The sequence below is a fragment of a genome, unplaced genomic scaffold (genome assembly GCF_019419815.1).
Source record: "Pyrus x bretschneideri cultivar Hongxiangsu unplaced genomic scaffold, Pyrus_bretschneideri_v1 Contig13, whole genome shotgun sequence".
Lineage (NCBI taxonomy): Eukaryota > Viridiplantae > Streptophyta > Magnoliopsida > Rosales > Rosaceae > Pyrus > Pyrus x bretschneideri.
This window is the reverse complement of record NW_025999424.1, coordinates 5552006-5564648: the sequence shown is the minus strand read 5'-3', so window position 1 is coordinate 5564648 and position 12643 is coordinate 5552006. Positions and strand designations below refer to the sequence as shown.

The following is a 12643-nucleotide window of genomic DNA, read 5'->3' as shown; positions in this document are numbered from 1 at the left end:
TCTCGTAAGATGTTTTGAACGTGTTTAAAAATAGAGAAATTGAATCACATTATTGCTAGCCTATTCTGAGATACTAATTAAATACCAAAAAAAAAAAAAAATACAAACAAACAAACAATCAAGCCACAAAAAAATTAATTATTAAAAAAATACCGTTAAAATTATGAAAATGCCCCTGCCTTAATCTGAAACATTATTTTGGAATGCTTTTGAAGTTTTGTCTTGGGGGCATTTTTGTCCAAATATTTTTGTTGAAGTTTAGTGACACCAAAATCACTTTTCACCTTTTCCATTAGCTTTATATATAGATTTTCAAATCTACTATTTTATCTTGTAACAAGAGTATTTTAAAGTACTCTATAGAGGGCAAGTCGAACTTAGGTGGCAGCGTAAGGGTGCGGGCACATCTCTTGGCCAACCGATCTAACCCAATTTTGCAAATTTAGTACAGTGGTCAAATAATTAAAGTTTACTCGAAAATTCATCTCTTTCCAAAAATAGTCAGCATGGTTCACTTACAATACAGTCTCGGTGTTTAAAGCCATTGAAAAGTAATCACTGCAAATAGTGTTTCTTTGAAAACAACTTGGAACCATTTTGTAACTACAGACCGTGTCGGGGCGCCAAAACCCCCGATGAGGAAGCGAAAATGCCCGTCCGAAGGGTACAAAAAAATTTATACAAGCAACAAGGGCATTGTTAACAGCCCTAATGACGCCAAACAAATTGTTACAAAAGAAGAAAGATAACAAAGTTCCGCAACTGGCAACGAGACATCTCATTAGGAGTACACAACTCACATGGCACCCGTACGAAGAGAAAGATGATCATAAAGATAAACCCAGGCTCCTCTGGTGTCCAAGATTATGCGACTTTATCTCCCATGAAGTATTCTGCTGTTGCTCCTCTGGAAGGACGAAAGGTAGAGAGATCTCACGGATCATCAAGTCCCCACAAAATGGGCATTCGCTGGCCACTGCATCATCCAACTGCGACCGTAGCTGCCAACATGAAATACTCGGTTTAACTTACCATACAGATCTTAATTTCATGAATCAATTAGGGATCAAATAAAAAACAATGTAATGAAGATACGTTTGTAAAACTATCACCAGAAACTGTAAAGTTAAGTTGAAATCGTATACTTGAAAATGTTAGATAATCAAAAGCAAATCTTATCGAAAATGGCTAAAAATCTACTAGACTCATTTGACAGCCATGAAACAGAAAACAAATCAAATAAGATAATGTAAAGCAAAAGATGAGAGAGCAAACTAAGATCAAAATGCAGACCTTATCTACGGGGGCCATGCTTGTTATGGTTTCCTCGGTAAGGCTACCATTTGAATCCTTCCTAGCTTCCCCGTCAAGTAGAGTTAGCTGCTTCTGCAGATCCAATATATACTCTGCCTACAATACACATTAAAAAAATGGGGCAAGTTATAGAAAATTCCTGTTACTGAAATACATTTCATACCAAACAAAAAATTAATTCAACTGGCACAAGCATCATCTAGCCCAAAGTATTTCTTACGCTTCAACTACTTGGGCGCACATAGTAAAGCTTTTGCAGGATACTATGTTATTATGAGCTGGTAATGATAAAAGAGAAGAATACAGAAAACAATACTTCAACTTACTTGAGCTTCATTTGTACTACGTGTGACGTGGGCAATCAGGCATTCGGCATGGAAGGCATGTCCGCATGGAAACACATAGAATGGAGCCATTTGGCCTACGGATGCATAGCCTCTAGCCAACTGATACTCCCTACCCACAGTTAAAATCTTACGCCGACAAACCTGATAGAAGAAGAAAAAGAAAAGCAAGTATTGGAAAAAGAAATGAAAGTATGAGCAAATCCAATTTAACTTACAACTATAAAATCAACATGAGCAATACCCCGCATTCTTCATCACGATCAATCACAGCATATCTTTGAGCAAGTGCACTAATGTCATTTCTAATGTTATCGGCACCATGTGTCGCATCATTCATCTCTTGCTTCAGTTCTTCAATTTGATTGTTGTAATCCTCTAATGACGAGCAAATTGCCTCCTACATACATACAGATTCAGTTCAAAATCCAACGTGCTGAAAATTAATAGTTCCAACAGCACCACACAAGTAAATATTCTGAAAACCACTTCATAATGGAAATCTAATATATAAACAACCACTATAGCAATTGATAAAGAGGCAACCTAAAGGGGAAACAAATGAAGCTATATAATCATATTCACTGTAACCAGAACACAATAAAACATGTTTCCATGCATGCAAATAAATTCACAAATGTAAAGTGGCCAACAAAAACAAAAACGGAGAAAATCACTCCTGGCGGAAAAGAAGAAAGCTTGAAACTTCACATAAGACTTGAATCATTATAAACAGTACAAACCCTGACAAAGCAGAAGGGTACGATAATTCTACCTTGAAGTCATCAATGAGAGCAAAGTCCGGAAAGAATGGTAATATATCCTCTATCTTTAAAAGGCCATCGGTTTCTTTAAGAAATGCTATTGCCTTCCGAATGTTCTCCCTTTTAGCTCCCTTTTCCTGTTCTATAACATGCTTCGCAACCATAAGCCAAAGCTTCTTTCTCAGGTCCTCATCATCTTCAACCTTGTCAGCCTCAGCCATAGCAAGCTCAGGATCAACCTTAAGGCACCAAAAGAACAAGTTATGAAACAATAGGATAAAAACCATTTCAACATACTGGAGCAAAAATAAAATTACAAAACCATAAAAGAATTATGTAACAATTAGATTTTTCCTGGGTTCCACTGGAGAAGAGAATATTAGGTGGAGGTGATTGTTTCTATTCCCATTGAGTTGGAGAAACAAGATACACAGAATTTATTACTACTACAACATTCAGATAACCTCAATCTCTATCCCAATGGCAGCATATGTTGTAAAGGTAGTTCTAACAAATATATAAACCAGAGAGGACCCTTGGTATCCAAAAACGAGAATATCATGTAAATTGAAATCCTTTTGCTACAAGTAAAACAATATATGGATTGGGGCAATAATAGTTGAATCACAAAAGCATAGCCTCAAACTATACCTGCAGGGCAAGAGCAACTGCTTCTTCATGCATGGACATCATACTATATATATGAACACAGGCACGCATTCGCTTTTCCTTGAGGCAAAGGCGTAAAGCATACTTGGGATCATAGAAGAACTCAGGGCCAATTTCCCGTCCTTTTCCGAACTTGAATTGAAGGAAACGCAAAAGTGCACTGTCGTCTTCCTGTAAATTATTGTGAAAGCAATGAAACGCATTCATATATAGATATGGCTATAAGGCAAAGAAATTCTCGTATACATATAATTTCATCTAAAATAAACCGAGGGGAAGTAAGAGATATGGCTATAAGCCTACAATTAACTTTTAAACTCAGGATGTGGTTTTTCTGCAAATTTCAAGCTACAAAATATTTTTCCTTCTTTCAAGTTGTGGAAACAGCCTCCTTGCAAAGCAAGGGTAAGGTTGCGTACAATAGACGTTGCGAACCCCCCAACCCTCACAAAGCGGGGAGCCTTGTAGGCATAAGTGAGTTAAGAAATGGGGACATCACAGTTTTTAAAAGATGTATATAATAATTAATAATGTATGTATGTATAGACACCTGTAAACCAAGATCATATTAAAAATCATATCAAATTCTTCAAGAAATCAACCTGTTTGGCATATAGCGATAATAGCAAGTTGTGAACACCAGGATCCTCATTATGCAGACGATGAACACAGTATTCCAAATATTTGATGACTTCGTGTGTTTCATTTCTGCATGTGATATAAAATAAATAAGTAGCAGTAAGAAAGAAGAGTAAAGCTTCAAAGTTTAAATGCATCATTAACTAACACACAGGATATAGAAATCCCGAGTTCTATAGAAACTGTAAATTAAAACTACTATCAACGAAAACTGTGTGCCTGAATGAAAGAGACGATGCTTCAGTGACCAAAGAATAAAAACACCATGGGAACCTAATATGTCATGCGAGAGGAGGGGTACATGTATACAAAGAAGGCATTGCAATACACTACTTCTCACAATGAATTCGAAATTTCAAGTTTTATGTCTAAAATCAACAAATAAAATATAGTGGATACGTGCTTTTTTTGTGTTAAGGGAAATTGATTAGTATCTAAAAAGCCTTATCCAGATCTTCAATTCATAATTGCAATTTCTAGTCCAGTATATACATGAGATAATACCTTGCATGTGGTTCACTTGAATAACGCATCATTGCAGGAATGAGTTTCCTTGGATTGAGGTTGTTTGTAGTCATCCATGACTCCACAGCTTCATATGCATCAAGCATGATTAGGTCTGGTGCAAACTTGTACTGCAAGTGAAGAATTGCATAATTTGATAAAATAAAACACATACATACTAATAATATTATACTACATAAACACTTGAGAACATGTGGAACCTGTTCGGGAAAATTTTCAAATACCAAACCAGAGAACATAACCCATACCTGAAGATCTATAGGAACAGTAGGTTTTTGGAGCACCTCCAATGCTTTCTTTGCCTCTCCTTGCTAATGTGCATTCAGTCAATGTAAATCAAGCATGACTAGAAGGACATTTAAAAAAAGAAAAAAAAAAAAAAACCATGGAAGTAGCAAAACAGGTGATAATGACAAGAATTTGAAACCAGATAAGAAATAAATCGGAAGCACAAAGCACCTGAATATAATGGTGGACTACAATTTCATACTGTTCCTTCAGACTAGCAAAAAAAACCAATTCTTCGACTCGGCCATAACTGCAGCATGTAGCCAGAGGATCCTTCGTTTTAGTATTCTTTCAACTGTAATATAATCTAAAGAGAAAGACCCACCAAGTACCTAATGGCACAGATCTTTCACAATAATCTAATTGTAGATGATAATACTTAAAAATGACATTTTCTTCTACTGATACATTTAAGCAACATGATATTAGCATATGGGATTCCACAGCTGTATAAGAATTTGAAAAGAATGGTGCGAGATGAACAATTCAAAGCAAATTCAATGACAATTACCTTTCTAAAAGTCTCATGGTAGTTGCCTCATCCAAAACATCCTTGGAGTCACTAAGAAATGCACGAAACTCTTTAATGATCAAGTGGTATTCTGAAGTACGATTATCCACTGCAGTATCATCTTCCAATAGTAGACGATTTATCTACAATGAAAAACAACATATTAGTGATGGCTTTGTAAATTCAAGGAAAGGAAACTTTCAACGTCTACATTATTCTATTTTAAGAGTGCATAAACTGACGACGGAGTCAAAAGGAAGATGTTCTCAGATTTTGTCCTAAGTAGAATGCATCGTCATTAATTATCGTTCTTGCCCTTTGATATGCATTAAGAAAAAAGATTGCAACATTTACAAGCTATCTAGTATAAAGCAGGAGAGGTAAGGAGAAAAAAGCTAGTTCTTTATCCAAGAGCTAAGTAAGACCTTATCCAAGTACAGTTCAGTTGCCCACGTCGAAATCATTGTTACTTGGCATTTGTCATCCACTGCAAGGCTATCAAGTTTCCGCAATAGAAAGGTTCTTAAAGCATCCTGCAAGCATGCCAAGTAATATAAAAAATCCATAAAGAGTTTAATACCAAATAAAAAACACAGACAGTGCAAGGAACATTTTGCAAGTACCTGTTCATTTACAGTGATAAACTTCAAAGTGATCTCCTCGAATGACAATATGTAATTAATCTGCAAGAAAATCCCATAATTTAATAAATGAGCTGTAACAAGTTATAATAACTAGAAATAAATCAAAACAATCATAGAGAAGCGGCAGGAAAATCATTGTTATTATGCTTCTACCAAATTAAATCACTAATTCAGTTACTCTCAGCATCCATCAAATATGAGACTTGGATGATCAGAGTGTGATAGAATGGAAAGGGCAACCAATTTCAATTTAACGATATTAGTAATATAGCTGTTCACTGAAAAGATATTAATTGGTAATTTCTTAGATATTGCCTTACAATATGAGAAACATCAAGACAAAAACAATGTGTACCTTATAGTTTAATAGCTACCACACAATATCTCAGTAAGTGAAGCATATTCCTAAATGTCATCAATGTGACTGCACAATTAGAAGTACTGAGTCTACTGACACGTTCAACTCTAGTATAAATATAACCAAAACCAAAAAATCGAGGCAATAAGATTAGAAAATAATCATATTATCATTAATAAACAACAAATGGCCTGCTGCACCTATAGGCAATATTGCAATAAATATATGGGAAAACAGATTAAGGAAATAGAGAATTCACTTTTGCATAGAATGATGATGCTCTAAGATAATCCTTGGCAGCAAATGCAGCTTCAGCCTGCAAATCAAATTACTTCGTTACTGACTACCCAGGTAAATACAAGACTGAGAAGAAAAATATACAACACAGCAATGCATTAATCTTCACAATTTTTTTAATTAAGTGCCATGGTGAGAATAAATTACAATAAATGACAATGAGTATAACCATCACTTAGATACGACCTGCACCAAATATACTTGGTCCCTCTGAAGAGGGTCACGGCAATTTGCCAAAGCAGCAGCGTACTCCTTCATGTCCAGGTAAACTTTCCACATGTCTCGGCCTTCATCATTAACAGACACCTACATTATGTTCTCAAATTCAGCAGTATGGAAAAAATTACTGTCTGATGCAAAATGAACAAAATTCAGAAAATATTTAGGCAATAGAAGACGCAAACCTGAAATACAGAGTTTTGATCATATGCATAGAACAACCCAGCAGTGGCGTCACTACACAATCCAGTGACACCCCTTGAAACTGCTTCAGGTGTTTGCTCAAACTGAAGTTCCTCAATAGTTTGCTCACTTATTCTATTTACAACCTAAAAACAATTACACTCATAATGGAAGCTAAAAAGGGGGCAGGTGCAGCATTCAGCAGTATTCTGTGAATAATAAAAGAATAACATATCTAATGCTTTTAACCTAATGCTTAGCACCAGCAGCAGTTCATAACATGATACTCAACAGGGACAGAGAGATAACAGCACTGAGAAGAAAAAAGTTATTCAGAGAATTAATATGTGAATACCTTAACCCGATTCCCGATAAGAAGCAAGAAATGAAATTCTGAAACTGCCATAGAACTGGGTTTCACTGGTTCAGAACCCTCATTCAAAGTTGAATAGTTCAAAAGAGCCTTGTTCTCCACAAAATTTTCATCTCCATCAGGAGAACTGCAAAAGAGATAAATTAGGAGAAGGTTACATGCTAACAATCATTAAATATTAAATATATCAAGGAATGCTATTAACAAGTTTCACAATGTCAATCATAAAACTACTCAGTAGAAGACAGAATGATCAGAATCTAGACAGACAAAGCCATCAGAAAAGAAGGAAGAACAGAAGAATGTTATCTTGTACCTATGTTGTGCTCCAAAATTTAAACCACCATGATATATACCAGCACCAGAAAGCCATGCAAAATGTATTGCTCTTCTTTGCTTGATATAGAAATGCAGTTCACTGAAATATGACAAGGTGAAACCAGAAAGCTCAACAAGAATGAGAGGAAACAGTACAACAATTTTGCAAATCAAAGGTAACCATTTATTTAATACAAGGAACAACGATTCCAAAAAAAGGGAAAAAAATAGGAAATATTTTTATCCCATTTTGAAAATAATTTTAGTAGTGTCAACATAAATACTTGCCTGTTGGGAATTTCACCAGGAAGTTCCATGAAATGCACCGTTTGTTCCGAGTAACTAGCAAAAACAGTCTAGAAACGCAGAATATTCAGGTTATGAGAATTGTAACAACAACAAATACATTGTCACTGGAAGTGACAATTTCACTAGGCATGGAAGAAAACTTACTTCCAGTGATCCAATACCAGTAAAAGAATAGAGTCTTGTAGGAGTTACAGCCATTACATAGTATCTAGTCCCACTGAGAATGGTTGCCGTTTCCATCTGCACACAAAGAATGAGATCAATATCATGATGCGTAGAGGCAAATTGGTATAACTGTCAGAATCAATTTCCTATTAGAGAAGGTGATCAAAGATAACCTGCAAACTCATGAAAGCCTCTGGAAGTTCCAATAATTCAAACAAAAACTTTACGTATTTCTCCTTCTTATCCTTCTCGTCAACTGCCATTTCATGAAGTTGGCCGTTGTCTGTACCAAGAATGACTTCCTTTGTTGAAGCTGAGATTTTTACGAACAAAATCACACACAATAGCTCAAATGAGTCAATATGCACAAACTTCCATTCAAATGCAATGGGGGAAAATAGTCAATGGACTGACCAATTACCTTCTGTAATCTGTTGTCTGTTCCAGGCAACAGCATTCACGACAAGACCCTTTAGCTTGGTTAAAAGACGGGGCTTGGTCCATTTTGCATGAGTATAGAACGTATCAGCACCCCCACTCCCAACAACAGTGGCAATGCAGTGGCTCCCTCCAGGATCAACAAAAACTCTATGGATGGATTGCTCGCCAGAACGACCCACCGAAAGATCAACATCTATAGCTCAAATAAACAACAACCATCAAGCATTGCTTGATCATACCATACACAAACTAGAAAGCAAACGAATCCAGTCAACCGAATTCAACAACGGGTTTCTTAGTAACCAAAGCAAATCATTGTTCTAATCAATCTCAATCAATCAAGTAAATTGCTGCTAATCATATCCTATCTAAGCTAATTACGCTAAACACTATCACTAAGCATATAAGCTCGGATCAAAATCCGAAATTTGACAGGAATTCAAAACTTATTCTGCAAAAGAATCACTAATTCGAGACGAAAGTTCCAGAATTTCATGTCAATTACAAAAGATTGAATTCCAAATTCTCATCAAATGGCAAATTTGTGAATTGGTAAAGAATTGAAAGTGCCAAACGAAAGGATTGGTTAAGAGTAACGTACCAAACGAATCGCCGACGCCGAAATCGTGTCGAATGATCCACCCTTTACTGGTTCCGAGCAAAATGACGTCGTTTCCGGCAGCCATACAGGTGATATTTCCGCGCCCCTTGGCCGCATATCGTTCCAGAAGATCCACCGTGAACACCTGCCTCCCTGAATCCATCTTCGAATCTAATTCCGGGATAATTTAGTCCGAAATCTTTATCCAGGCGTACAAACAGCCCCCCCTAACGGCTCACTGGAAGAAGAAGCTGACGTTAGCACGAGTTTTGGAGTTGCAGAGGGACTAGTGCCGCTGATCCGAACGGTCTAGCGTCTACCTGGATCCTCTGCCTTACTGGCCTAGTACCGGATTGTACAATGCTTTTAATCTGGACCGTCCATTACAATCCATGATGCATATTATGCCACGTCCATATGTGTTTTTATTTTTATTATACAAAATTTACATTAGGGAGTTTTAACGAAAAACTCACGGTACTGTTCACTTTAACGAAAAACCATATTTTTACACTAAAGAGTAGAAAAATAAATTCTATTAAGGGGTAGAAAAATAAATTAGTATAAAATGAATCATCCACTGAACTTGAGACCACCAAATCAAAGTATTATGATTTCTATAGTGTTATGATTATTAAGGGAAATGGGAAGTGTTCAAATTATTACAATAAATTATTTAGGAGTGAGAGGAGTTTCGAATACAAAATGAGTTTCAAAAGGCAACATAGAAATTAAAAATCTTGTTGAATTCATGATTCTAAAAGATGTTAAATGCTAGTCGGAACCTAGGCAGACTAGGTGAATTTAAGTAAATTTATTATATATTGTATGAATAAGTGTTTGTTTATACTAAAAAAATACATAATCATTTTGGGATATATAAATTGAAGAACATAATGACATATATTATAAAATATTAGAACATATTAAAAACAATTATAATAAAAATATAATTAGTGTTCATTGTAAGTATTCGACAAGTCTCTAACAATTTAGGATAAAAAAATAAATGCAAAATTAAAGTTATCTATTTCTGCCTAGACGGGAATGTTTATACATTTTAATTTGTATTACGTATCGAACCTGAAATATTAAACCAACTATTAGTTTGATACCTTCATTATCTATATTGATCGAAGCACATTCGGAAAACAGTCATTCGTCATGCAAACCGGTTGCGATTTTGACATGAGCAGATGCCGGTGGGAATCCCTCTATCAAACCAATTTTATCTGGATTTGTCTGGGGAAATTCAGTGTCGGTACAAAGAATCATTTCTTGCTAGCTTCCTCCATGTTGAAGTAAAAACCTTACGACGCTAATCACACTGTCAGGGATCATAAGATTCAAAGGATAATTGGCTGCAACGATCTTCGCCATCTTTAGATGACTCAGGGAGGGGACTCAAAACCTGAGCTTGACTCTCCCAGTATTTTTCTTCAGTGCAATCAGCATTTTCCAACAAACTGTTGTTCCATACCTGCAACAAAATTATAAAATATATCGTTATTACTTATGGAAATTGTTATTAGCACTCCAAAAATCTCATTCTACACTCCAAACTTTCTATATTAGGAAAGAAAAATACACTTGTGAGGAGTGTAGAATGAGATTTTTGGAGTGCCAATAACACTTCCCTTACTTATTAGTTACATATTCAAACTCTATAACGTACACGAGTGGTGATTTCAATCAGAAGAAAAATCAAGCTTTTCCCTAAAACGCATTTGTCTTTAAAACTTGCTAATGTACAGTATACCTAACTAGGCAAAAACTTACATCATTGCGGTCGCAGCTATGGGATAAATTGATTTTGGGAGTGTGGAGTATGGGAGAGCTCTTGAACAGGCAGGTTAGACCTGGGATCTTGCGTTTGCCGAAGCCCTTGGTATAAATTTCCAACGTCCGGAGTTTCACAAATGAATTTGCCTTTGGTAGACCACCTTCAAAATATACTTTGGATAAAACCTGTAAATGGTTAAATTAGCCATGTATTAATTAAAACTCTCCGAAGTTCCAGAGTAGTAGACAAAAAAAGAGCTGAGCAAATGAACCTAGAGAGTGTCGATGCTGAGGACAAGTTGTTGAACATGGAATAATCCAGATAATAGATTGACTGCGCCACAAGTCATCGCCTTGCTAATATTATTATCCCGAACCAAAAATCAATGTCAGATGTTCTCAGGGTAGTTGAGATTGGGGTCAGATATTTCACAATTGTAAGGTGATTAAGATTCCAACGAAACGTCTGCAGATTTGGAGCAAAAATGTCGACGAAACTTTGAGTTGCATGGACTAAACAGCTGTCGACGACCAAATTCTTCAGTCTCATTCCACATTTGTGCAGCCTAAATAAACCTGTTCCGAAAATATGTACTTCTTCGAGGCGCGGACAACTTATTTTGAGATCACCTATTCCTCTACATTTACATATGATCAAATTCAATTTCTCAAGCGAAGGGAGCGCTGAATCAGAAAATAAATCCATAACCAAAACACTACTATCCGAGAATTCCATAGAACCTAGGAACAAGGTGTATAGTAAACGGAGACCACTAGTAGTAATAGCCCTCCTAACACGGAGAAACGAAAAACTGCTAGTGGCTAACACTGTGAGACTCCTGAATGAATCACACTCAAATACACAGGCAAATCAAACATGCCATTTACGAGCTTCAGATAGAGTACAAGTTCTTCAACCTTATTATGCTGCACCACCAAGCAGATAGAATCATGTAAAAATTTTAAACTTGCACCTCCAGAATCTTTTATCGCAATGCGAAAGATTTTTATGTTAAGAGTTTTCTTGATGTCGAGTCAAAGCATTGGTTATGAACTGCATCCGTTTAATATCATCGACGTCAGATGGAAACCCCTTGTAGAAGCCGAGGATGGGAACAGAAGTCCATGAATATTCCCATCTTCTAGATAAAACGCTGGTTCGTTCTATGGATTTGACGGGTAACAAAGAGAGTATGCGATACAAAACATCATTTGGAAGATCGCTGATTCTGTCAATACTGCACTTTTGCTCATCGTGTGCTTCCTTTTCTTCCTCTATAAAAGCTCTAGTGATTTCCATGGATTAATGAGTTAATTACCTGCTAAAAAGATCAAAAGAATAAACGCCCCCCAAGTGAGTGCTGATGATGATCAGGGCCTAAAAAAAACTTACTTATACGAAACCCTAACCAAATTGTTTGAGCTAATTTTATTGAAGAACGTCCAAGCATGTAGACAGCCAAAACAAACAAACTTGCTATATATGACATGCCCCGATCCCGCTGTCCGGAGGACACTAGGATAGCCATGTGCTGGCCGACTCCCAAAGGGTGAAGCAAGCCATCATATCATGCTTATACTAAGAACATGTAAGCATGCTTGCAAATTTGCGCCGAATATAATAATCATATTAAAATACATATCTTTAAGATTTAAAGTGTGAGAATGATGAACATGTGTAGAGCATACTACTACTCAAGATTACAAGCGGAGGGAATAATATTTAAAGGTGGGGTTGCAAAGAAGAGGTACTGCAAGGAGGGGAGGACCTTGAGCTACCAATATGGGAATGCCTCCACGCCAAGGTCGTACGCCTCGTTTCTATGTCTTCAAGAGGGCAAAAACAAAGGTTAGTGGACCAGAGTTTATAACATAATAAGTAAAATCACTTTTCTTTTT

At 36.3% G+C, this 12643-nt stretch overlaps 1 protein-coding gene and 1 pseudogene across 1 annotated transcript; both read right to left on the bottom strand.

Annotated features, from left to right (window-relative positions):
• Positions 1-462: 462 nt before the first annotated feature.
• Positions 463-9276, bottom strand: LOC103942117 (vacuolar sorting protein 18). The gene is made up of 23 exons (XM_009352331.3): positions 8963-9276; positions 8342-8554; positions 8094-8233; positions 7900-7995; positions 7735-7802; positions 7445-7546; positions 7111-7255; positions 6758-6901; positions 6540-6659; positions 6316-6372; positions 5678-5737; positions 5480-5587; positions 5055-5197; positions 4715-4793; positions 4504-4566; positions 4235-4365; positions 3694-3799; positions 3074-3262; positions 2434-2661; positions 1903-2058; positions 1641-1802; positions 1294-1410; positions 463-1001 (listed from the first exon to the last, which is right to left on the bottom strand). Exons 1-23 carry the CDS (start codon positions 9123-9125, stop codon positions 828-830), a joined length of 2964 nt encoding a protein of 987 aa, XP_009350606.1. The 5' UTR covers positions 9126-9276; the 3' UTR covers positions 463-827.
• An 841-nt stretch (positions 9277-10117) lies between these two features.
• On the bottom strand, positions 10118-12044 carry LOC103942972 (annotated as a pseudogene).
• Between the last annotated feature and the right edge of the window lie 599 nt (positions 12045-12643).

Bases quoted from the DNA above. Each gene is read 5' to 3' on its own strand.
- LOC103942117 (XM_009352331.3), bottom strand. From the start codon at position 9,125: ATGGATTCAGGGAGGCAGGTGTTCACGGTGGATCTTCTGGAACGATAT. The intron at 7,547-7,734 runs GCAAGTATTTAT...GTCATATTTCAG, and splicing joins CCTGGTGAAATTCCCAACAG to TGAACTGCATTTCTATATCA. The intron at 1,411-1,640 runs GTAAGTTGAAGT...TGTGTATTGTAG, and splicing joins GTAGTACAAATGAAGCTCAA to GCAGAGTATATATTGGATCT.